At 42.7% G+C, this 27,463-nt stretch overlaps 1 protein-coding gene across 3 annotated transcripts in view; it reads right to left on the bottom strand.

The window, feature by feature from the left end:
• Positions 1-27,463, bottom strand: part of CUL5 (cullin 5) — a 104,683-nt gene that overhangs the window by 58,301 nt on the left and 18,919 nt on the right. The window contains exons 1-2 of one of the 3 annotated variants that reach the window (XM_059707980.1): positions 23,718-23,742; positions 5,358-5,467 (exon numbers count right to left, since the gene is read on the bottom strand). In XM_059707980.1, coding sequence (XP_059563963.1) covers positions 5,358-5,428 — 71 coding nt within the window. In that variant the 5' untranslated portion in view covers positions 5,429-5,467; positions 23,718-23,742. Of the gene's footprint in view, positions 1-5,357; positions 5,468-13,354; positions 13,394-23,717; positions 23,743-27,463 lie in introns of those variants that run through there. The other 2 variants (XM_059707978.1, XM_059707979.1) reach the window with 2 other exon arrangements.

The raw sequence follows: 27,463 nt of genomic DNA, 5'->3' as shown, positions 1-27,463 counted from the left end.
GAGAGGAAGATAGAAATATCGATGAGAGACAATCATTGATTGGCTGCCTTCTGCACACCCCCTACTGGTGATTGAGCCTGAAACCTGGGCATGTGCCCTGACCAGGAATTGAACCATGACCTCCTGGTTCATAGGCCAACTCTCTGGTTGGGCAATAAAAATATATTTTTTTACAAAAGAAGTAATTCTCAACTGAGTGAGGTGCTTCCCACCCCTCCCAAGGACATCTGGAAACATATGAGAGCCTTTTCTGTTCAATAATGAGGGGAGAGGAGGAGAGTAAACAAGGAGTGTCCGCTACTAAATGTTATGAGGATGAATGCCAGAATAATAGACAACCCACAACATGTAGGATCATCTTTTTTTTTTTTTTTTTTTTTAATATATTTTATTGATTTTTTACAGAGAGGAAGAGAGAGAGATAGAGAGTTAGAAACATCGATGAGAGAGAAACATCGATCAGCTGCCTCCTGCACATTTCCCACTGGGGATGTGCCCGCAACCCAGGTACATGCCCTTGACCGGAATCGAACCTGGGACCTTTCAGTCCGCAAGCCGACGCTCTATCCACCGAGCCAAACCGGTTCTGGCTAGGATCATCTTTTATAACCACTCAAAACGTTAATAACACTCCTACTGATAAATAAGGATGCAGATTATAAGAAAAGGGGAGTAAATAGTCAATGTAGTTTAACATCAATACATTAAACATGTCAGATTTAGAGATAAGCAAGCTCTGTTATTATTATGGTTCAATAGGCTAAAATTTGGAAAGGTAGGTCCTGCAACTTTGGTGATAGCATGATAAGACATCCAGGAATCCTAAGAGGACAACATATTGATAAACCTTGGGTAACTCCAAGGAGATCAAAGATTTTTAAAAACAGTATATTAAAGCCACTAGCTATAGCAAGTACAAAGTTATTGACTATTTCTGCTTAAAAGTACACATTAAGCAAGGAACGGCATCACACTATGCTCCTGTTCCCAGGCAGGAGTGCACAGAGAACAAGCATTATTCTAGATGATAAAGCATATTATCAACACAAATTAGAAAAAATAAAACAAAAAGAAACCCTACTACATTCAACATATTATTCATAAAATAGTTTAATCAAATAATTTAAGAAAAATACATGTATATATGAATGCTATGAAGTTTTAAAAGATCTCTGCTGTTTCTTATTAAATGCTAATTTATTAAAAGGCAGAATCATGGATATAAGGTAATATGCAACAAGTTCTATAAGGGAAATTAGATTATTTTCTCATGTAATAAAGAGAAAAAATGAGCACAATAGCTTAATGTATACATACAGATTACTCAGTCACATGTCTACAATTCACTGATACAGTCATTGATATAGTATTTCACTAGTGCGCACACACAAATTATAGCAGGTGTGAGACAGCCATCTTTAGGAAGATATGGTTGCAAAGTTGACCCTTGGCTGGCATCTGGGAACCTGGATTTTGGGAATGTTCTCACCATTTCCTGATAAGACTGGTTCACTGTATCTATACTGATTATGTAAAAATCTGATTTATGTTAAACACTTGCCTTCCACCTAAGAGTCTGGAACTTTGGTTCATGTCAGGCAGAGGCTGCCTTATGCGACTGGCCCCAGGTAAAACCCTGGGCACCGAGTCTTTAATGAGCTTCCATGGTAGACAGGATTTCACATGTGCTGTAACAATTAGTTGCTGAAAGAATCAGGTCTATCCTGTGTGACTTCACTCAGAGAAGATGCTTGGTTAGCTTGAACTTTACCACATGCATCTTGTTGGCATTTTGTTTTGTATCCTTCATTATAATAAAGTACAGCCAGGAATACAATTATATGGTCAGTCGTATGAGTCTTCCTAGCATTCCTTGAACTCAGGGTGGTCTTGAGACTGCTGACATGTTGGTGTCAGAAGTGGGATTCACTAGAACTGACTCATTGAAACATGGTGAAAGCATTGTTTGGGAAAAGCAAGGATGAAATGGTAGGATGACAAACCTTTCCTGCTTGGGTGGCTATGAACAGCAGCTGAGTTGGTATCTGCTATGAGAGGGAAGAGCTATCTATGAAATTTAAAAATAACCCCAGGCGAGTTGCCTCGCTTAATTTCCTGGCTGCTTTTGGGCCATGTTGATTCAAGTCAGAAGAGAAGCAGTACAGCCTGGATAATGCATTTGGTTTTTGTTCTCACCTCCAAGTAGGAGGAGAAAAGACCTAATGGTTCCCACAGGTAAGCTTTGGGTGGACCACAAAGGTTAAACTTTTGTGTTGCTCTCTTCTAAGCATGAGGAAATAATAGTTAAATTAGATCCCAGGGCAGGGGAAGGGTTTAGATAAACCAAGGGAGGGGAAACCACTCCAACTGTTTCTTTAGCCTAACTTGCTGCTGCAACAACCCCTCCATACTGCTTCCATTTCAGGTAGGATCTCCCAGCAACTATGTTAATGGTATAAAGGCTGAATTTTACTCCTGGAATTTGAGTAAATTTGTAATGAAAAAGGAGCAGGGGAAGTTTAAAAAGATGGCTTTGTATTTTGTGACTATTAAACATGGATGTATGATAAAGATATAAAATGTTATATGTTTGTACTCTCATAAATGCTAGAGGGATCATATCAATCAGAAAAAGTTGTAAAATAAAAAGTTAGCAATACACACCCTCCCTGCTTTTTACTGCTGGTGAGGGGATTGGAATTTAAAGTGTTTAAGTATTGGAAACAGATTAAGTTGCTGTAATGAAAGATATTTACTGTTATTTTTACCTATTGGTGTCTCTGAGAAAAGGAAGAAAACATAGAAAATCTCCAGATAGCAATACACTTTTGGAGTTTCAAAACACAGTTGTTAGTTGCTACTGAGCTCTTTTGAAATCAGATGTCTGGCCCTTACAGGCTGATGATCTTCTAGCCTGATGTGCTATTTTTGAGTGGATCCATTTGGAATCTAGGACTGGCAAGAGTAAAATAGGCTTAGAAAAGTCTTGTCACTGGGACTTGGAACATGACTATCTGTTCTGTCATATACTGTCTTTGCTACGCTGAAGAAAAGTCATTGGCTTTTTTGGAATCCCGAATTCGCAAATCCTAAGCCTGGGTCTGAATCTAAGATGAAACCTGATAATGTCTGGTGTTGGGCTGTTTAAACTTCAAACTTCAGTTTAGTGTACTGAACTAAAGCAGGCACATGCTCAATGAACTCGTCTTTGACTTGATTGCTGAAGATTTAAGACACACTTCTGTGGAGCCATAAGCTGAAAACACCATGTACTTTGGTTGGACCATCGGAATCACTTGCAATGCCCACAGAAAAGGGCTTATTCTCTGATGGACCATCTGAAATCAAGCTGTTGGCTGGTTTTATCTATCTGATACAGGGACTAAGTACCTTCCTAACTTGTGGTTACTGACAAAAGCTCTAGTTGGCAGAGGGCACTGTAATCGCTCCTTCCAGCCTGGACTCTCCATTGCTCTTAGGGATCTCTCACTACTATTGACTTGTGTTCAGCTTTCTGGATTAGCTGCAGTTTTCAACAACATATTAATAACCTGACTCTATTTCTCTTACTTTTACCTCACCCCTCCGTGTACACACATTTTAGTTAGGCAACTTAACTATTAAACACAGCTATTTTCAGAGGAACTAACTTTTTCCAGGCTGCTCACTAGATTATCAGGACAAAAGAGGTGGGAGGTGATGTAAATCTATTTTGAAAGTTTTTGAAAACTTGTGATTTCATCCAGACCAATCCCGAAACATGATACATCTTTCTAGGTAGGTTGTACAAAAATGTCTTTCTATACAAATGCTTTTGTTCCTCTTGCAGGTCTGGATAATTGGGCAATGAATAATTTTCATTAATGCATTGGACATACTGATTTTATAAGGGAGAGAAAACAAAACTCAGCATCAGGAGGACATTAATGATTTTTGTTTTTCAGAACTATTCTGGAAAGCTTTCACCTCTTCCTGGAAAACAAAACAAAACACACACAAAAATAAAAACAAAAAACTCCTGGTGTTAACTTTCCATGCTGCTGTGAATGCTTTGACTTCAAGCTGACTGCTGAGCTTCCAATCACACCTAACAGTGCTCCGGGACAGCAGAGAGCAGCCCCAATTCTGACATTTTCCACAAAGACCAACTCTAAATGTAATCCGCACTGGTGAGGCAAATGAACTGGTGTCATAGATAAATTAAACTGTTTGGAATTAATTGCAACCCAAGCCTGAAATCAAGGCCTGAACTGAATTAACTGGACGGGATTAGGAACTCTAGAGCGAAAGGCCTGGGAGGAGGGCACACTAGGGGGCCTTCTTAACCTATACTACCGGGCTAACAATTGTAAACTATTTGTTCCCAAGGGTACCATGTACACCCTCTAAGACTGTACTTCTTTATTTGTGTACCCTATCATGACACTGCTTGAACCCTGGAAGTGTTCAGGTCCGCTTCAATTTATAGACCAGAGTTGTACTTTGCCTGAATTGATACTTCAGGCCATGTAAAAAGGTCCATACAGAAAGTCACCTACTTTTCTAAGACAAACCTCATGATTAATGGGACTTATTTTAACTAACTAAATCCAGGGCCTCTAAAAGATGTACCTGAGATCAATTCTATAGGTTGGTCTTGCCTTGCTGTGTGAAGTCCTACTGATAATAGTTTTGCTGTAAAGATATTTAGCCAAAGGCCAGGAGCTAACACAGCAGACCGGAGACTGTATTCCTTAGAAAGGCCTGCTTGGCCTGGGCTGGAATCTGAGAACTTGAATGGTCAACAGTTCCCTACACTGACAAAACTTTCCTGAAATGATAAGAATGGCTAACTGTGTCTAATAATCTATTTGTGTAAATAGTATGGTTTACACTGAACACCTGCTCTCTTTTTCTGAGGGTCTGAATTTTTGGTACATGACAGGCAGAAGCTGCCTATGTGACCAGCCTCCAATAAAAACCCTGGGCACTGAGTCTCCAATGCGCTTCTCTGGAAGATAATACGTCACGTTGTCAATCCTGTTGCTGGGGAAGTTAAGTGTGCCTCATGTGACTCTACTGGGCGAATACTCTTGGCAGTTTGTGTGTCTTTCCTCAGACTTCACCCCATGTGCCTTTTCCCCTTTGCTGATTTTGCTTGGTGATAAATCATAGCTGTAGTATAACTACATGTTAAGTCCTATGAGTCCTTGCAAATCACTGAAATCAGGGGTGGTCTTGAGGACCCCCAATGTAAGTAGTTATACTTTTAAACAAGTAAATAGATCAACAGAGTAAACATTTCACTTGAATATAGAAATAACGCCACCCAAACTTCCTTTATGTTAGCAAAATGTTAGAATTAATGGATTACTTACGAAAACAGATCAAACCACTGCTGTTTTGTAACAGACTCTTGGCGTAAAAGCTTCAACACAATTGGACGCATGAAATCCCATTTGTCTTCAAACTGAAGAGAACCTTTATTCTTTGATAAAAAGAAAAGAATAAATAATAGTTTAATTTAAATGCAGTTAAATCAAAAGTGTTTATTTTTATTTTTTAAAAGATAGCAAGAGAAATTTAAAAGAATCAGTTTTCCATAATGGAATCTCTATAAATTTAACCTGGTATCAAGAAATCACAGGAAGACAACCATAAAAAAAAAAAATCAATTGTACAAAATTATATAGTGAAGAATTTGGTGTTGTCCAAAGTGAAGGTCTACCCTTTGCCCTTGGCTTCTAGTCTGGGCCCTTGGAATGTTATGTCATTATTTGCCTGGGGACCTTGGTTCATACTGAATATTCTAACAATGTGATTTCAGAAGGGAACTAACCAAACCCACAAAGTCTTTGGGTGGGGACTGGCCAATTCGGAAACAATAACAATGCAAATTAGGGTGGGGGCTTTGGTTCAACCAACCTGGAGACTGAGATTACCCATGTGAGCAATCAATTAATCATGCCTACATGACAAAGCCTCAATAAAAATTCTGGACATCAAAAATTGGGTGAGTTTCATGGTGGCAATACTCTATATGCACTGTCACACAGTGAGGCAAGGAGAGAAACGAGACCTGACTACACCAGGAAGGACAAGGGAAGCTCTGCTCGAAAAAACCTTCCTGGACTCAGCCCTATATGTCTCTTCCTTCGGCTGACCTTAATCTTTTCTTTCCTTGTAACAAATCATAACCATGAGTAAAGCAGCTTTCAGTAAGATCTATGAGTTTTTCTAATGAATTATGAAACCTCATGCTGTTTTGGGAACCCCACATGTATGTAGCTAGTGTCAGAAATGAAGGTGGTCATGCGTGCAAAGAATATGGCCTCAAATTTTATAGTTGCCCTAAACTCCTCACAAAATGTACATTTAAAATCTATATAAACTCTAAAAACTGAGAAGAAAAAAAACCACCCACACAAGAAGATATTCCATTTCATTTTAAAATGCTAAGAAAATACTGATACCAAACTGGTGAGAAGAGAAAAAATGAAAACTCTAGACCAGCGATTCTCAACCTGTGGGTGGCGACCCCTTTGGGGGTCGAATGACCCTTTCACAGGGGTCGCCTAAGACCATCGGAAAAAACATATTTAATTACATATTGTTTCTGTGATTAATCACTATGCTTTAATTATGTTCAATTTGTAACAATGAAAATACATCCTGCATATCAGATATTTACATTACGATTCATAACAGAAGCAAAATTACAGTTATGAAGTTGGAACAAAAATAATTTTATGGTTGGGGGTCACCACAACATGAGGAACTTTATTAAAGAGTTGTGGCATTAGGAAGGTTGAGAACCACTGCTCTAGACCAATCTAACATAGAGAACATAGATGTAACATCTTAAATAAATAGTAAATTAAACAAGTGATATATCAACAGAATGACACCTTATAATTATGCACAATTTATCCCAGGAATGTCAAAGTGGCTCAATATTAGAAAAAAATATCAATTTGTTACAGTACTAAAAAGAGAGACCCCATAAGTTAAATACAGCCATGTGACTTGCTTTTGCACATAAATTTGAATAAAAATCATTAATTTTCTAACACACCAGTATCACACACCCTAAGAAACTCATTATTGTTTTTACTATATAACTTATTGAAGGTGTTGCTCACTTGTATCAGGTAAGATTCATGCACTGATGGCATGGAATCTGCAAACTCCCTGAAACTATAACCCAGAAGCAGTTTTTATTTTTATTTTTTAAAATATATTTTAGTGATTTCAGAGAGGAAGGGAGAGGGAGAAAGAGGTAGAAACATCAATAATGAGAGGGAATCATCGATCGGCTGCCTCCTGCACACCCCACACAGAGGGATCGAGCCCGCAACCCAGGCATGTGCCCCGACCAGGAATCAAACCATGACCCCCTGGTTCATAGGTTGATGCTCCATCACTAAGCCATGCTGGCTGAGCCAGGAGCAGCTTTTAAACATATGGTCTGACAAGACCCTACACCAGAATCACCTAGGATGGTGATTACACATATAGATTTCTAAAACCAAACTCAGACCTGCTGGATCAGAATCTCTTTTTTTTCTTAAAAATCTATTTTCATTGACTTCAGACAGGAACAGAGAGGGAGACATAGAAACATCAATGATGAGAAAGAATCATTGATTGGCTGCCCCTTGCACTGGAAACTGAGCCCATAATTCAAGCATGTGCCCTCACCAGGAATTGAACTGTGGTCTCCTGGTTCATAGGTTGGCACTTAACCACTGAGCAATGCCAGCAGGGCTGGATCAGAATCTCTTGAGGTGAGGTTAGAATTTGCATATATAACAAATTCATGATAAAAGTGTACAAAAATGTTAAGAGGGTTTATGACTCAAAAAAGTTAGAAACCACTAATATTAAACTCTTCGAAAGCAAGTGATCCTTCTTACACCTACAAATATAGTTGATCCTAAAATTTATTGTACTGTCTCACCCAAGGCATGTACTTTAAAAATTTTATTTTTTATTTTATAGAGAGGAAAGGAGAAAGGGGGGGGGGGGAGAGAGAGAAGGAGAAGGAGAGAAACACTAATGTGATTAGAGAAACATCGATTGTTTGCATCCCATATGCAGCCAACTGGGGATCAAGCCCACAACCTAGGTATGTGCCCTGACCAGGTATTGAGCCTGTAACCTTTTAATGTATGGGATGACACTCCAACAACTGAGCCACCTGGCCAGGGCACAAATCTTCTTGATTATGACATGGAGAATCGTAATTTCCTCTTAATAAAAGGATATTTTATAATGTCAATTAAGTCTATTTCCATAAGTCATTTTGGCAATTCATAAAATAAAATGCAGTATAAATCCTTCAATTAAAATTAAAAAGGTACAGACGACTAGAATAAATAGGTATTTGAGATAAATTAAATACTGGTTAGGCTCTGAAATCTATCAGCTACGGCAAAATAACAGGAAATACATTTTGGTGCTCCTGTTTGATGAAACATACAAGATTAACTACAGAAACACTTTCTCCTAATAATCAATTAAAGAAGGAATTTAATAATTAAATGTTTTCTATTAAGTTTTTATAATAGACTAGAGGCCCGGTGCACAAAAATTTGTGCACTCGGGGGCGGGGGGGAGGGGGTCCCTCAGCCCGGCCTGTGCCCTCTCACAGTCTGGGACCCCTTGGGAGATAACGACCTTCTGGCTTAGGCCTGCTCCCGGGTGGCAGAGGGCAGGCACAATCCCTAGGTGCAGCCCCTGGTTGGGCTCAGAGCAGGGCCGATTGGGGAGTTGGGGCACCGCCCCTTGTCATGCACAGAGCAGAGCGGATTGGGAGGTTGCGATGCCACCCTCAGTCACGCTCAGGGTAGGGCCGATAGGGGGGTTGGGGCACTGCCCCCTGTCACACTCAAGGCAGAGTTGATGGGGAGGTTGTGGTGCCACCCCCTATCACGCACAGAGCAGGGCCAATCAGGGGGTTGGGGCGCTGCCCCCTGTCATGCACAGAGCAGGTCCGATCAGGGGGTTGGGGAGCTCCCCCCCCCATCACCCACAGAGCAGGGCCCATCAGGGGGTTGAGGAGCTCCCCCGTCACTCACAGAGTAGGGCCAATAGGGGAGTTGGCACACCGCCCCCTGTCACACACAGAGCAGGGCAGATCAGGGGGTTGGGGTGCCGCCACTGTCACACTCAGGGCAGGGCCGATGGGGAGGTTATGGCTCTACCCCATCACACACAGAGCAGGGCCCTTTGGGGGGGGGGGTTGGGGCGCCGCCCTCTATCACCCACAGAGCAGGGCCGATCAGGGGGTTGGGGCACCTTCACCTGTCACGAACAGAGCAGGGCCGATAGGGAGGTTGTGGCCCTGCCCCCTGTCACACACAGAGCCGCAGGGCAATCAGGGGGTTTGGGCGCTGCCCCCTGTCACACTGATCCCGGTGCCGGGAGGCCTCTCAGCTCCGCTGATCCCAGTGCTGGGAGGCATATTACCCTTTTACTATATAGCATAGAGGCCTGGCGCACGGGTGGGGGCCGGCTAGTTTGCCCTGAAGGGTGTCCTGGATCAGGGTGGGGGTCCCCACTGGGGTGCCTGGCCAATCTGGGTGAGGGGCTGAGGGCTGTTTTCAGGCTGGGACTGAAGCTCCCAACTGCTCCTTTTTTTTCTTTTTCTTTTTTTTTTTTTTATTCTGGGCCAGCTTTAGCTCTGAGGCTCCAGCTCTTAGGCCTCCACTCCTGAAAGCAGGTATCTGGTTTGTTTCGGTTCTCAAAACTCTGTATCAACTCCAGCTTTGAGATCCCAGCCGGCTGAAAGCTGGTTTCTGGGCGTCTATATTTGTTACAATGTTTGAAACTGCAGGCTCAGAGGCCTGCAGCGGCAGACGGGACGTTGGAGTCCTCCGTCACTGAAGCAAGCAAGCCTCGTTAGTTTCAAGCTGCGTGGCTGCCAGCCGCCATCTTGGCTGACAGTTAATTTGCATATTGCCCTGATTAACCAATGGGAAGGGTAGCGGTCGTACGCCAATTACCATGTTTCTCTTTTATTAGTGTAGATTACAAAAATGATACTCAAGCAGTTCTTTGATCTATTCTATTTAACTCCAGGGCATATCATTAAGTCATAACCAAGCAGCAGGACACCAAACCTACTATGAAACACAATACCTTATTTCGTGAAGGGACTTCAAATCATGAACCATGATTTATGTTTCCAATGGTTAACTGAAGGCTGCCTCATCTTATTAATGTGCTACAAAGTATTTTCTGCTTTAATTCTTTCATTATTATTCAGAACTCACCAATTGCTACTAAGTCTAGGATTATCTCATCCACTGGCTCTTTTTCATCAAAAGAATTTCAACACTTGCCAATACCCTTCTATTATTCACTCCTTATGACACAACTAATTCCTTCACAGGCACTCTTCTCGCACAGATGGGCTATGGGGAAGCCAGTGGGAGCTGGCTATGGAAGATATGTGGGGGAGGAGTACTGCAGGCAGAGGAAGCTCACATAGAAGGATGTTAGCTGTAGTCAGGGAAGATAGAGCAAAGCAAGGACAGAGGAAAGCACAGATGAGGTCAGAAAAACAACAAAGGTTGGATCGTGCAGGGCCTCGAAGGCCATTATAAAGACTTTGACTTCAATGTAAGTGAGATGGGAACCATTAAAAATTTTTGAGCCCTAGCCAGTTTGGCTCAGGGGATAGAGTGTCAGCCTATGGGCCAAAGGGTCCCGGGTTCGATTTGGGTCAAGAGCATGTACCTTGGTTGCAGGCTCCTCCCTGGCCTGGGCCCTGGTCGAGGCACATGCAGAAGGCAACCAATTGATGTGTTTCTCTCGCATCAATATTTCCCTCTGTTTTTCCCTCTCTCTCAAAATCAATGGAAAAATATCCTCAGGTGAGGATTTTAAGAAAAGGAACAAAATAGAGAACACAAAAATAGATCCAAAGAAATATATACAACTCATTTAAAAAATAACAATAATTTTTTTTTTTGAGCCCTGGCTACTGTGTCTCAATTGGCTGAAGCATCATCCGGTGCATCAAAAGATGGCAGGCAACCATCTGTGTGTGAGGCAAACGATAGATGTTTCTCGGTTACAATGATGTTTCCCTCCCTCTTTCTCTCGCTCTCTCCCTCACCACTCCCTCTCTCTCTAGAATAAATGAAAAACATATCCTTGGATGAGGCTTAAAAATAAATAAATAAATAAATAAAAGTTGTTCAACATCACTAATCATTAGAGAAATGCAAATCAAAACCACAATGAGATACCATAGATAAATGGCTACCATAGATAAATCAATAAGTGTTGGAGAAAAGGGAACCCCAGTGCACTCTTGGCAGTGCAACCATTATGGAAAACATTGAGGAGGTTCCTCAAAAAGTTAAAAATGGAACTGCCTTTTGCCCAGTGATTGCACTTCTGGGAATACCTCTGAAGAAACCCCAAATACTAATTCAAAAGAATATATGCACCCCTATGTTCATTGCAGCATTATTTACAATAGCCAAGATATGGAAGCAGCTCAAGTGCCCACCAGTAGAAGAGTGGATAAAAAAACAACAACTATGGTATATTTACACAATGGATACTACTCAGCGGTAAAAATAATGGAACTTTATCTTTTGCAACATAGATGGATCTAGAGCAAGCATGTCAAACTCGCAGGCCACGGGCCGCATGCCTTGTTTATTTGGCCTGTGTTAACCTTTGAGTTTGACATGTTTTATCTAGAGCAGTGGTTCTCAACCTTCCTAATGCCGCGACCCTTTAATACAGTTCCTTATGTTGTGGTGACCCCCAACCATAAAATTATTTTTGTTCCAACTTCATAACTGTAATTTTGCTTCTGTTATGAATCATAATGTAAATATCTGATATGCAGGATGTATTTTCATTGTTACAAATTGAACATAATTAAAGCATAGTGATTAATCACAAAAACAATATGTAATTATATATTGTGAAATATTTATTTCAAATTACAAATAAATGAAATTTTGTCTTGAAGCATGGTGTAGCATGGGTAACAGTCTTAATATAATAACAGTAATCTACATTGCTACATTTTGCGACAGTATGTGTAAAAAGCCAACGTCAGTGTGAAGGTTGAGTTTGCTTCTTTCTCACCAGATCAGAAATTCTCGGGGCAGTCTTTGCGAGAGCACAATGAAGATCATCTTCCACAACAAGTCTACTTCTGTATTTAGACTTGATAACCAACATGCTGGAAAACCCTGTTTCACAAAGATATGTTGTTGGAAATGGAAAAAGGCACAACACAGTCTCAGACAGAACAGGATATGAATGCAAACACTTGATCCAGAATTTTGTAACTGGCATTGTAGAGAAATCAGTTCTTGCTGCATTGTTGTCAATAAGTTCAATGAACTCCTCTTTGTGCTGTCTCAGGAACATCTTCAACTTTGACTGTGAATGGGCTTCTGGCAAGTGCAAATGGGGTGTCAGCTAGATTTGGAAAGTATGATGAAATTTCGTCTGCAAGCAAGTGCAAGTGTTCTTTCACAGAAATTATCATCGTAATCCTTTTGTCTGGTTCAATGTCATGTTCCTCAAAGAAAGCAGATAAGGTAGGCAACATGTAAATTTTATTTTCATCCAATTTTTTTGCCAAAGTTGAAGTTTCATTTGGAATGATCGGATCTTTTCAGACAAATCGAGGCATGTCGCATTTGGTCCTTGCAGTGATAAATTTAACTCATTCAAGATGGCAAAGATGTCAACCAAGTAAGCTATTTTCTGCAGTTCACTTTTATTGCCGAAAAGTGCTTTGAACTGCGGTCTTGCTTTCTGATTAAAAAACGTTTTGAGTTCATCACGAAGCTCAAAAACATGTTTTAAAATTTTTCCTCTCGACAACCATCTCGCTTCAGTGTGAAATAGCAGAGCATTGTTCGGCGCATCCAACTCATTGCACAGTTGTGAAAACAGTCGACTGTTTAAAGTGCTCGCCTTTATAAAATTGACACAACTTATGACGCTTTTCATTACTTTTTGTAACTCTTGTGGCAGCGTCTTCATTGCTAGTATTTGCTGATGAATCATACAGTGAATTCCGATGACTTCTGGTGACTCATTCAGTACCAAATATTGAAATCCAGAGCGACATCCTAGCATAGCTGGAGCACCATCTGTGCAAACACCACAAACCTTTTCCTAGGAGAGCTTATGAACCAACTGTGTCAAATACATCACGTGCAGTAGTTGTTGTTTCAAGAGGTTTGCAAAAAATAAACTCATCTTTAAAGTCGCCATCATTAATATACCTTACGTAAACCAGTAACTGTGAGCAGTTTGCAACATCTGTAGATTCATCAAGCTGGATACTAAATATTAGAAGTGGAGCAGATTTAATTTCCTGGATTACCTGATCAAGAATATCAGCAGACATGTCATCTATTCTTCTGCGGATAATGTCGTTAGATAAGGAAATTGCACTCAATTTCATAACAAACAATTTCCGATCATAACTCGAACAATGTCTTTGGCCACTGGCAACAATAAATCCTCAGCAATGGTGTGAGGTTTCATAGCTCTGGCGATTCTGAGTGCCACCAAATATGAAGCTTCAACGGCTGCTACATTTTGTTTGTGGTACTTGCCACCAGTGTCAAGTCTGGCTTTCTTGAGTCTATCAGCTTTGCTTCGAAAATAGTTGGTATCCTTGCCAGCAAATCTTGGATGCTTGCTATCAAAATGGCGTTTTAGTTTGTTCGGCTTCATAGATTCGGCTGATAGAGCTTCACAACGAATAACACATTGCGGTTTCTCAATTCCTGCTGTAATTATTGAGGTAAAACCATACTGTAAAAAATCCTCACTATATTTTGTTTTCTTAACGTTCTTCTCTACACGATCCATTGTCATGAGGTGGTTTGCTAATGAAAATAATATATAACAATAGCTTTAATAATACAAAAGATGATACATGGCATAGTTAAGTCAATAAAGTTCATTAAAGTTTCCTATGATTTACCATTCTCTGTGTTGTTGTTTTACATACCTGTTACTATCACAAGGGGGCAGTATTCACATCAACCACAGCTGAATATAAAAAGACCGATCAGCATCCAGATTAAGTTCCCATGGTACAGATATTTTTTTTTTTTTGCAGTAGTTGATGATTTTACAGTACATGATTTTACATTTACCCAGTAATTATAATTCATGAAGTGTCATTTTACCTCCAATACTGCTGCTTTCAACACAGTAGCTGCTTTTAACAGTAGCTGCTTTCAACACAGCAACTGCTTTTAACATAGCAGCTGCTTTCTACACAGTAGCTGTTCTCTACACATGTGTGACTGGTCCGCATAAGTACATTATGGCGCCAACCCTGTCACATACACCTGTATTTGTACGGGGTGTACATGATGGGGTTGGTGCGATGATGTCATTACGCCGGGTACTTGTATGTGGGCGTATCTGCATGTGGGTGGACCTGCCTAGAGATGGATAGAGGAGCAGTGTCTCGGTTCCTAAGACCATCGAAAATATGTGTTTTCCGATGGTCTTAGGCGACCCCTGTGAAAGGGTTATTCGACCTCCAAAGGGGTCATGACCCACAGGTTGAGAACCGCTGATCTAGAGGGTATTATGCTAAGTGATGTAAGTCAGACAAAGAGACAAATACCATATGATTTCACTTATATGTGGAATCTAATGAACAAAATAAATAAAATAGAAAGACTCAGATACAGAGAACAGACTGACAGTTGTCAGAGGGGAGGGGATTGGGAGCTGGGTGAAAAAGGTGATGGGATTAAGCAGTACAAATTGGTAGTTACAGAACAGTCACAGAGATGTAGATTGCAGCATAGGGATTACAGTCAACAGTATCATGATAACTATGTATGCGGCCAGGTGGGTACTTGAAGCAGCAGGGGGACTACTCTGTAAAGTATATGATTTTCTAACCATTTTGCTGTACATCTGAAACTAATACAGAATAATACTGAATATAAACTGTAACTCAAAACAATAAATTTAAAAAAAATTTAAATGACACATACACACACACACACACACAAAGAGTATGGCATTCTGGAAACTAAGTGAATGAAACCATATCAAGAAAGAGAGGATGATCAACTTTAGCAATCCCCCTAAAAGGTTATGTATGATAACCCATGAAATAGCAACATGAAAGTTACTGAGACTTTGTCAATTCTAGTTTTTCTAGGGTGATATGAACAAAAGCCATACTGGAGTATAATTAAGAGAGATCTTACTAAATTCTCTCAAATAAGAAGCATGTGGCCTCAGTGAGCCCCATACCAGCAGCTAAGTGGCTCCAGGCCCAGCATTAGCAGCAGCCAGCCTTGGTTCATAGCTTGGCTTTGCCTAAGCTGCTCCAAGCCCAGCACAAGTAGCAGATATCTGCAGATCACTTTGTAGCTTATGCCAGGTGGCCCCAGGCAGAACATAGGACAGGGCTGACTTTGGTCTGCACCTCACGGGAGGCCCCAGAGCAAGTGCAATCAGTGGACAGCTTCAGACAATGTCGAAGAACCACCTAACTACAAGTGTCACACTCAAGAAGTGGACTCAGCAGGCACCCGAGCCCTGCCAGAGTAAGTCCTACTCCATAGGCTGGGCCCCTGCACAGCCAATCCTCTATGGTGGTCAGAAATCAGTGGTCACAGACAGTCCTTGCAGCTGACTGACCTGGGTAAATCCCTCCCATTGATGTGCCAACAATCAAGGCTCAACCACAAGATGAGGGTGTACAGACCATAGAGGAGGGCATACCTTGAGTTCCCAGCTTGGGTGATAGGGGAGGCTGTGCCACTGGACCCTACAGGACACCTACTACATTAGGCCACTCTACCAAGGCTGGAAGATGGATCAGCTCTGCCTAATACATAGAAACAAACAGGGAGGTTGCTAAAATAAGGAGACAAAGAAACACACCCCAAATGAAAGAACAAAGCAAAACACCAGAAAAAGAACTAAAAAAATCTACTATATGCAAAGTTCAAAACATGGGTTATATGGATGCTCAATGAACTTAGTGAGAACCTCAACATCATACAAAAGAACCAGAAATAAAGGATATACTAACAGAAATGTCTTATAAGGAATCAACAGTAGAGTAGATGAAGCCAAGAATCAAATCAGCCATTTGAAACATAAGGAAGTAAGAAACACCCAAGCAGAACAGGAAAAAATATCCAAAAAGTGTGGCCAGTGTAAGTAGCCTCTGGGACTTCAAGCATACCAATATTCGCATCATGGGAATGCTGGAAGGAGAGAGAGAGAGCGCAATAAACTGAAAACCTATTTGAAAAAATAATGACAGAAAACTTCCCTAACTTGGTGAAGTAAATAGACATACAAGGCCAGGAAGCACAGAGAATCCCAAGCAAGATAAACCCAAAGAGGCCCATACCAAGAACATCATAATTAAAATGCCAAAGGTTAAAGACAAAGAGAATCAAAAGCAGCAAGAGAAAAGCAGTTAGTTATCTACAAGGGAGTTCCCATAAGACTGACAGCTGATTTCTCAAGAGAAATGTTGCAGGCCATAAGGAACTGGTAAGAAACATTCAAAATGATGAAAAGCAAGGACCTATAATCAAGATTACTCTACCCAGAAATGCTATCATTTAGACTTGAAGGACAGATAAACAGCTCCTGTGACAAGAAAAATCTAAAGGAGTTAATCACCAACAAACCAGTATTATATGAAATGTTAAAGGGTCTTCTTTAAGACAAAAATCAAGAATATGAACAATACCCCTGGCCAGTGTAACTCAGTTGGTTGGAGTGTTGTTCTGTACACCAAAGGTGGTGGATTTGATTCCCGGTCAGGGCACATAACTAGGTTTCGGGTTCGATCTTCAGTTGGGGGGCTTACAGGAGGCAACAGATCAATGCTTCTCTCTCTCCCTCCCTTCCTCTCAAAGATCAAATAAAAAAGAGTATGAACAATAAAATGGCAATAAATACATTACCTATCTGCAATTGAATCTGAAAAACAAAATGTACAAACAAGCAGTACAGAAACAGACTCATAGATACAGAAACCGTTTTGACAGTTGCCAGATGGGAGGGGGTGGTGAGGATGGGTGAAAAAGGTGAAGGGATTAAGAAATACAAATTGGTTGTACAGAATAGTCATGTGGATGTAATATACAGCATAAGGAATATAGTCAATAACAATCTAGTAACTATGTATGGTGTCAGATGGATGGGAGATTTATCATAATTATCACCTTTTTTTTTTTTTTTAAAGAGAAGTCCAGCCAGTGTAGCTCAGTGTTTGAGCCTCAACCTATGAACCAGGAGGTCTCGGTTCAATTCCGAATCAGGGCACATGATTGGGTTGCGGGCAATCCCCAGAGGCAGCCAATCAATGATTTTCTCTCATCATGGATGTTTCTCTCTCTCTCTCCCTTCCTGTCTGAAATCAATAAAAATGTATTTTTAAAAAAGAGAGAGAAAGAAAGGCACTAGAAAAAGTAAAGAGAACTTGATAATTTTAGCTTTAAAAGGGAGCACAGAAATGGCATAATGACTGGTATAATGAGAGGGAGTCAATTGTTTTTTTAAGATGGCATACAGTCTGGCCAGTGTGGCTCAGTGGTTGAACATCAACTTATGAACCCAGCGGGCATGGTTCTCTTCCTGGTTGCAGAATATGCCTGGTTTGCAGGCTCGATCCCTAGTGGAGGGCATGTAGGAGGCAGCTGTTCAATGATTCTCACTCAGTATTGATATTTCTATCTCTCATCCCCTCATCCTTCTCTCTGAAATCAATAAAAAATATATAATAAATATATTTTAAAAAAATAAATAAAAGCTTAAAAAAAGGATGGAATACAATGTTTGTATATTGGTAGGCATGCTTCAGGACATAATATTGATGAAGTAGGAGAAAAAAGGAGAAGTTGCCATAGAATTTAAATTGCCCTGGGGAAGCAGAAGGGAATGGAATCTAATGCATAGGTGGAGGAATTGGCTATATGCTAAGGGGGAAGGCAAAGTATGCACCTGTAGAAACTGATAGGAAATAGGTGCTGATTAGGAGGATAGACAAGGCACCATGCTGAGTTCATTTTTTATTGCTTCAGTTTCTCAGTGATGTGGAAATAAGAAAAATGCGTGGGAGATGGGGGAGGAGGTGCTGGAATCTTAGAGAAAATATGTGAAATAGGCATCTAGGAAAGTGGAAGAATAAATTACTATGGTTCCACTAAGTTTAGAAGACAGATTTCAAAGTTTGGCAAGTCAAAGCAACAAAATTTTGTGGCACCATGAGTACCAGAAAAAAGAAAACTAGAGAGGGAGCAATGGAGATATGCAGAGGGGTCCCCTAGAGACTGAATATTAACCTAGACACTTGTGTGAGAAAAATACCAGAGACTGGATGAAGAACTATGAGAAAGAAGTGGACAGAACAATCCCCAGAGCCCACACAGGGCTAGGAAGAGTTTGTGTTCCCACCAGCCAGACTTAAATGTTCCTTTATATATATATATATTTGATTTCAGAGAGAAAGGGAGGGAGAGAGAGATAGAAACATCGATGTGAGAGAATCATTGATTAGTTGCCTTCTGCACACGCCCCAACTGGGGATGGAGCCTGCAACCCAGGCATGTGCCCTGACCAGGAATTGAACTGTGACCTATTGGTTCATAGGTCAACGCTCAACCACTGAGCCACGCCAGCTGGGCAGAGTTAAATGTTCCTTAACAAGTTAGGCATTGGGTAGAGACCTCAAAAAGATACTGCATTTATAGTGGAGCCAAAATAGCCCTACCATGAATGTTGTTCTAGACCAGTGGTTCCCAAGGTGGGGCACATGCCCCACGGAGGAGGGGGGGAGGTGTCACAATTTTATTTCTAAGGAGAGCAATTTGAGTTATCAACAGTGCATTTTTTACATTTCTTATGCTTCTAGGGACCTCCTATACAGAATCCCATTTGGTAAAGAGGGAATATGCTAATTGACCATCACATCCTCACAAGATGGCAGCACCCACAGCCAATAAAAAGGGAATATGCTAATTGATTACCACACCCTCACAAAGATGGCAGAACCCACAGCCACAAGATGGAGGCGCCTAGTCCCCTCAGCCCCACCTCATCCAGCCTCAGTCCCCCTGTCCCCTCAGCCCCGCCTCATCCAGCTAGAGTCCCCTCAGCTCCGCCTCATCCAGCCTCAGTCCCCTCAGCCCCGCCTCATCCAGCCTCAGTCCCCTCAGCCCCGCCTCATCCAGCTGGAGTCCCCCCCGTCCCCTCAGCCCCACCTCATCCAGCCTCAGTCCCCTCAGCTCCGCCTCATCCAGCCTCAGTCCCCTCAGCCCCGCCTCATCCAGCCTCAGTCCCCTCAGCCCCGCCTCATCCAGCCTCAGTCCCCTCAGCCCCGCCTCATCCAGCTGGAGTCCCCCCCGTCCCCTCAGCCCCACCTCATCCAGCCTCAGTCCCCTCAGCTCCGCCTCATCCAGCCTCAGTCCCCTCAGCCCCGCCTCATCCAGCCTCAGTCCCCTCAACTCCGCCTCATCCAGCCTCAGTCCCCTCAGCTCCGCCTCATCCAGCCTCAGTCCCCTCAGCTCCGCCTCATCCAGCCTCAGTCCCCTCAGCCCCGCCTCATCCAGCCTCAGTCCCCTCAGCCCCCCCTCATCCAGCCTCAGTCCCCTCAGCCCCCCCTCATCCAGCCTCAGTCCCCTCAACTCCGCCTCATCCAGCCTCAGTCCCCTCAGCTCCGCCTCATCCAGCCTCAGTCCCCCCCGTCCCCTCAGCCCCGCCTCATCCAGCCTCAGTCCCCCCGTCCCCTCAGCCCCGCCTCATCCAGCCTCAGTCCCCCCATCCCCTCAGCCCCACCTCATCCAGCCTCAGTCCCCTCAGCCCCCCTCATCCAGCCTCAGTCCCCTCAGCCCCCCCATCCAGCCTCAGTCCCCCCGTCCCCTCAGCCCCGCCTCATCCAGCCTCAGTCCCCCCGTCCCCTCAGCCCCACCTCATCCAGCCTCAGTCCCCTCAGCCCCCCCATCCAGCCTCAGTCCCCTCAGCCCCGCCTCATCCAGCCTCAGTCCCCCCGTCCCCTCAGCTCCGCCTCATCCAGCCTCAGTCCCCTCAGCCCCGCCTCATCCAGCCTCAGTCCCCCCGTCCCCTCAGCCCCGCCTCATCCAGCTGGAGTCCCCTCAGCTCCGCCTCATCCAGCCTCAGTCCCCTCAGCCCCGCCTCATCCAGCCTCAGTCCCCCCGTCCCCTCAGCCCCCCCTCATCCAGCCTCAGTCCCCTCAGCCCCCCCTCATCCAGCCTCAGTCCCCTCAGCCCCGCCTCATCCAGCCTCAGTCCCCCCGTCCCCTCAGCCCCACCTCATCCAGCCTCAGTCCCCTCAGCCCCCCCTCATCCAGCCTCAGTCCCCTCAGCCCCGCCTCATCCAGCTGGAGTCCCCTCAACTCCGCCTCATCCAGTCCCCGCAGCATCCAGCCTCATCCAGCCTCAGTCCTCCAGTCCCCTCAGCCCTGCAGGGGAAGGCAGTTGGAGGCTATTGGACTGGCAGGGGAGGGCAGGTGGAGGCGATCAGGCTGGCAGGGGAGGGCAGGTGGAGGTGATCGGGCCAGCAGGAAGGGCAGTTGAGGACGATCATGCTGGCAGGGGAGCAGTTAGGTGTCAGTCAGGCTGGCATGGGAGTGGTTAGGGGGTGATCAGACTGGCATGGGAGTGGTTAAGGGCAATCAGGCAGGCAGGCAGGCAGGCGAGTGGTTAGGAGCCAGCAGTCCCGGATTGTGAGAGGGATGTCCGACTGCCGGTTTAGGTTAAACCGGCAGTCAGACATCCACCAAGGGGTCCCAGATTGGAGAGGGTGCAGGCTGGACTAAGAGACACCCCGCCTCCAATGCACAAATTTCATGCGCTGGGCCTCTAGTATAAATATATATTGTGACATATTTATGCATTTCAGTTGTCTATTATGTTTTGAAACTTTATTTGCTATTTTTTCATATCACTTCATATTATTCTTCTTCTTAACAATTTCTTAATGGTTTCTTCCTCAGTACTTCAACTGTCCTTTAGTTCTTTTATTTTTCTCTTTCATGGATTCCGTGTTCTTTGGAAGCTTGTTTAAACCAAGTTAATGGCCTTTTAGGCTTCCTCCACTTGAATAAGAGCTCAATTTTTGTATAATAATAAGAATTATATGCTACGGGAGGGGAGCATCAGGATTTTAGAGATGCTTAGGTGGGGCATGGCCAGAAAAAGGTTGGAAACCACTGTTCTAGACTCATCCTAACAAAACTTAAAAGCAAGCTTCAAAAGGATCAAGTTGAGGAGAGAACCAAGATGGCGGCATAGGTAACACCTGTACTTGCTGCCTCTCACAACTACATCAAAACTACAACTAAAAGACAAAACAACTATCACCCAGAACTGCGGGAAAGCTGGCTGAGTGGAAGTTCTACAACTAGAAGGAAAGAAAAAAGTGCATTGAGATTGGTAGGAGGTGTGAAGGCGCCCGCAGAACAGGCTGGAAACCGGGTGTGCTGTTTGTTTTTTAAAATTGGGAGGGAGATACAAGCCCCCAATTGCTCTGAACTCCAGTTCCAGGGGACCCAGACTCATACGGGGAGAAACTGGACTGCCTGGTATTGGGCCAGAACGCTGGGCAGCTTTCTCTCAGAAGTGCTTACAGTGATCATTGTTCCTGCGCAGGGGCATGGGATGCAGAGACACGTAGACCACTCTGGTGCAGGGCTGACTGGCAGCCATTGCTGTTTGCTCCGCCCTGGTGATTATGAGACCCCGCCCCATCCAATTTACAACCCCACCCAAGCTGTGCACAGCAGCTTTTGCATATGAATGGCCTGTCCTTTATCAGCCTAAAACCTGTCAAACTGCAGCTGGGTCAGAGAGCCCAAAGCTTCCAAAAGAAGGCCCAAGGCCCGGAAGCAGCAGTCTGCATTGCTTCACAGCTGGGCCTCATCTGGGCACTTCCAAACCCCATACAAAGAGGAGAAATCTGCAGATCTCTCTGTAGCTCCTGCTGGATGGCCTCAGGCAGTGGCTAACTTTGCACCTCCTTGGAGATCCAAGAGCCAGTGTACCCAGTGGTCAGTGTGAGACCATACCAGATTACAACTCTTCACATCCATAAGAGACACACTCAAGGGGCAGACTCAGTGAGCACCAAAGCCCCACTGAAGCAAGTCCTGCCCCATAAGGGTGTCTCCTGCACAGTGGTTCTTCCATTGTAGACACAGCTGGTCCTCACAGCCAATTGGCCTGGAGGTCAATTCCTCCCAGTGATACCAACTACAATCAAGGTATAACTGCAACAAGACTGTGCACAAAGCCCATAAAGGGGTGCACCAAGAGTGTCCACCTCAGGTAATTGGGGAGGCTGAGCCACTGGGCCCTACAGGACACCTAGCACAGAAAGCCACTCTATCAACACAGGGAAGCAGCCAAAATGTGGAGATAAAGAAACAGGTCACAAATGACAGAAATGGAGGAAAGCAAACTACTGGATATAGAGTTCAAAACCACAGTTATAAGGTTACTCAAGAATCTTCTGGAAACCTCTGAGGATCTTAGTGAGACCTTCAAGGATCTTAGTGAGAATGCCAAAAAAATGGAAAAGGACCAGTCAGAAATTAAGCATACACGGACTGAAATAAAGAATAACATACAGAGATTCAACAATAGAGGATCCCAAGAATCAAGTCAAAGATTTGAAATACAAGGAAGCAAAAAACACCCAACTGGAAGAGCAAAAAGAAAAAAGAATCTAAAAATATGAAGATAGTGCAAGGAGCCTCTGGGAGAACTTCAAGCGTACCAACATCCGAATTATAGGGGTGCCAGAAGAAGAGAGAGAGCAAGATACTGAAAACCTATTTGAAGAAATGATGACAGAAAACTTCCCCTACCTGGTGAAAGAAATAGACTTATAAGTCCAGGAAGTGCAGAGAACCCCAAACAAGAGGAATCCAAAGGGGACCACACCAAGACACATCATAATTAAAATGCCAAGGGCAAAAAACAAAGAGAGAATCTTAAAAGCAGCAAAAGAAAAACATTTAGTTACCTACAAGGGAATACCCATACAACTGTCAGCTGATTTCTCAACAGAAACTATGCAGGCCCGAAGGGAGTGGCAAGAAATATTCAAAGTGATGATGAATAGCATGAACCTACAACCAAGACTACTCTACCCAGCAAAGCTATCATTTAGAATTGAAGGTCAGATAAAGAGCTTCACAGACAAGAAAAAGCTAAAGGAGTTCATCACCACCAAACCAATATCATATGAAATACTGAAGGGTGTTCTTTAAGAAGAGGAAGAAGAAAAAAAAGTAAAGATAAAAGATTATGAACAACAAAGTGACAACAAATACATATCAATCAATAAGTGAATCTAAAAATCAAATGAATAAAAAATCGGATGAACAGAGTAAACTGGTGAATGCAATAGAATCAGGGGCATAGAAAGGGAGCAGACTGACTATTCTTGGGGGGGAAAGGGGTGTGGGGGGGTGCAGGAAGAGATTGAACAAAAATCTTACACCTATGGACGAGGATAATGGGGGGTGGGATGAGGGCATCTGGTGGGGTGGGAACCCGGTGGAGGGGAGGTATGGGGGGAAAAAAGAGGAACATGTGTAATAATCTGAACAATAAAGATTAAAAAAAAAAAAAGGATCAAGTTGATTCCAAGTAACTTTACTGTGTCATAGCCAAATCAAAATATTTAAAGGAAATTTTAAAAATCCAGTCACTCACCCTGGCCTGTGTGGCTCAGTTAGTTGGGCATGGTTGTGTGCACCAAAAGGTTACTGGTTCGATTCCTGGTCAGGGACCATGCCGGGGTTGTGGGCTCAATCCTCAATGTGTGTGTGTGTGTGGGCGTGCAGGAGGCAGTCAATTGATGTGCTCTCACATCGATGTTTCTCTCTCCCCTTTTCTACAATCAATAAACATATCCTTGGGTGAAAATTAAAAAAAAAACAAACCAGCTCCCAAAACTTAAAACAATGTCTGACATCCAATAAAAATGAACAGGAAGGCAAAAAAGAGGAAAATCTGAAAAAAACCATCAACATCAACTGACCCAGAAATGACATGGATAGTTTTAGTAGACAAAGACATTAAGTCAGCTATTATAAATATACTCCACACATTCAAGAAGACACAGGAAAGCATGAACATCATAGAAACAAAAGATTTTTTTAAAATGAGTATCTGTGAGCTGTGGGACATCAAAATGACCTAACCCACATATAACTGGAGTCTTGGGGTGGAGGGAATATTTGAAGAAATAAAAGCCAATGTTTCCTAATTTGATGAAAGCTAAAGCCCCACAGATCTAAGACATTAAACAATAAATAGGTATAATCAATGAAAAGGAGGCCCTAGGAGAGTTAGATTACTGAAATAAGAGCTTTAGCGTGAGTTAGAAAGACAGGAGGAAGTAATCAGAGTGGGATGCTTGAAAGTGAGGTTATGGAAGGGTAGAATTTAAAAAACTTTCTCATTATATTACTAGAGGCCCACTGCACAAACTTTGTGCATGCATGGGGGGTAAATCCCTCAGCCCGGCCTGCACCCTCTCACAATCCGGGACCTCTTGGGGGATGTCTGACTGCCAGTTTAAGCCTGATCCCACAGAAATCGGGCCTAAGCTGGCAGCCAGACGTCCCTCTCGCAATCCGAAATCCCTCTCACAATCTGGGACTGCTGGCTCCTAACCGCTCGCCTGTCTGCCTTCCTGATCGCCCCTAACCACTCTACCTGCTTGCCTGATCGCCCCTAACTGCTCGCCTGCCTGCCTCATGGCCCCTAACCACTTGCCTGCCTGCCTCATCACCCCAACTACTCTCCTGCCTGCCTGATAGCCCCTAACCCCTCTGCCTGCCTGCCTGATCGCCCCTAACTACTCACCTGCCTGCCTGATTGCCCCTAACTGCCTCTGCCTCAGCCCTCGCCTGCTGTGGTGGCCGCCTCTGCCTCGGCCCCTGCCGCCGCAGCTTCGTCTGGAAGGTTGTCCAGAAGGATGTCCGGAATGACGTCTGGAAGGTCGTCCACTGTTGGGTCTAATTAGCACAATAGGCTTTTATTATTATAGATTGTTTTATTTAATCATTTTATTGCAAAATTTTCTATTTCTTTCATTAAAAATATATGTCATTTGGCTATTCTGGGTTAATAGAGCACAATGAAATTTATGCATGTGATATCTGTGGTACAAAAGAGGACTTCCTTTTGTTAATTTTTAGATAGTTTCCTCTACCTAACCTCTAAGCCTAAGGGATCTCATGAGACATGCAGCCAGGGGAGCAATGGGCAGTGGCAGCTTGTCCTGGGCTAACCCCCTGAACCTGTCTCCAAGTCTCCCTTTTCCCCCTTTTCTCTGACTTGCCAGTAAGCCAACGCAGCCCAGTCTAGGCTCTCCTGTTGCTTCTTCTGTGCCCTTCCTTGTTTCATTACCCTAAGTATGTTTTTGCTGCGGTCAATAAATTCTTGCAAAAAATAAACAAATATAAGGATAAATCATTTAATCTTTACAGCTATTCTATGTGTTAGAGGTGACAGTATCATTTTATAAATGAAAAATACTGTACATTGTAGCCTGAGATTAGGATATTTCCCTAAAGTTATAGGTAAAAGTGACAGAGTTCAAATCTGAATAGTTTAATCCTGTTAGAGCCACATTCTTAACTACTCCTTGGATTTTTCCTGGATGAGGAATGGAAGAACTTCTAACATTTGGCCAGACCCAGCCTTTCACTTAATTTCATCAGGTTTGTAAACTACAAAAATCTAAATTAAAAGAATTTAGTGGCAACTATCTAGAAGCCATAAGGTAGAAGCGTCACTACATAAAAGATATATTTCTCCTTAAACATGATGAGAGAGGGGGAGGACACTATGTTCCCAAAGCTTAAATATCTGTTTTCATTGAAATAGAAAATATCACATTACATTTCTCTTTAAAATCTTTAGGTTTCTCTTGTAGAGGAAAAAAAATTTTAAACAAATTCTGACAATGCTTTATTTTCTGAAACTCAACTTATTTTAAGGGGAAAAAACCAAAAATAATAGTAATGATGAAACACTTTATTTTAGGGGGCTTATTTATCATTCATTTATTACATTTATTCATTCAACCAATATCTGAGTGCCTACTGTACATGAAGAATTATGTCAGTCACTGGGACACATAAATGAAAGGCCTTCAAGGAATTCACATTCTAGTATAGTGCTTTTTAAATTGTGGTTCATAGGTTCCTAAAAGGGCCCCAGGACGTATTTTTTAAAAATATATTTTTATTGATTTCAGAGAGGAAAGGAGAGAGAAACATCAATGATGACAGAATCATTGATCAGCTACCTCCTGCACGCCCCCTACTGGGGATCAAGCCCGCAACCTGGGCATGCGCCCTCCTGACTGGCAATCGAACTCAGGACCCTTCAGTCCACAGGCTGACACTCTATCCACTGAGCCAAACTGGCAAGGGCAGGATATATTTTTGAGGCTCAAAACTAATAAAAAAATTTTTATACTTTGTCATTTGTTTTAAAAAGTTAAATAAAATATTAATACAAGTAGAGTGTGGATCATTTTTATGACCTTATAACTAAGACTAACCATTAAAAACACACAAGTTGTATTATATTAAAATTAAGAACTCTCGTTCCTTAAAAGACACCATTAAGAGAGTGAAAATAAGTAATCCAAGGAGTAGAAAAAATATTTCTAATACATATACCCAAGATTTTTGATTGGGTATCAGACATTGTTAGTTTTATTCCTAAAAATCAATAAGACAACCCAATTTAAAAACTGGCACAACATTTGAACAAACCTTTCACAAGGACAGTATCTAAATGGCAAATAACCCTATGAAAAGGCACCCATCATCATTCATCAAAAGGAAAATACATATTAAAACCCCAATGAGCCCTGGCCTAGTGTGGCTCAGTTGGTTGAGTATAATGCAGTAGTCCCGTGCACTGAAGGGTAACTGGTTCAATTCTGGCCAGAGTGCATGCCCAGGTATCAGGTTTGAGCCTGGTCGAATATGTGCAGGACACAACCAACTGATGGTTTTCATATCACTGTTTGTATCCTTCCCACCCCCTTTCTCTTTGTCTCTAAAATCAATTTAAAACTATTTTTTAAAAACCCCACAGTGAAATATTACTACATATTACCAAAAAGGCTAAAATAGAAAAGAACGACAATACCAAGTATTGGAAATAATTTAGAGAAATCAGAACTCTCATTGTACTGGTAAGAGTGTAAATTGGTACAACCATTTCAGAAAATGATTTATCAGCATGTACGAAAGCTAAACATATGTATACTATATAACCCAGCAATTTCACTTGTAGGTATACTTCCAACAGAGCTGCATACATTTGTCTATTTATAAAATAAAGTACATAGTATCTTGAGAAACCAAGATGGCGGCATAGGTTAATGCTGGAGATTGCTGCCCTCGAACAACCACTTCAGAGATATAACT

Source organism: Myotis daubentonii, chromosome 9 (genome assembly GCF_963259705.1).
Source record: "Myotis daubentonii chromosome 9, mMyoDau2.1, whole genome shotgun sequence".
Taxonomy (NCBI): Eukaryota; Metazoa; Chordata; class Mammalia; order Chiroptera; family Vespertilionidae; genus Myotis; species Myotis daubentonii.
The sequence above is the reverse complement of the archived record's forward strand: the minus strand, read 5'-3'. Positions and strand labels throughout refer to the sequence as shown.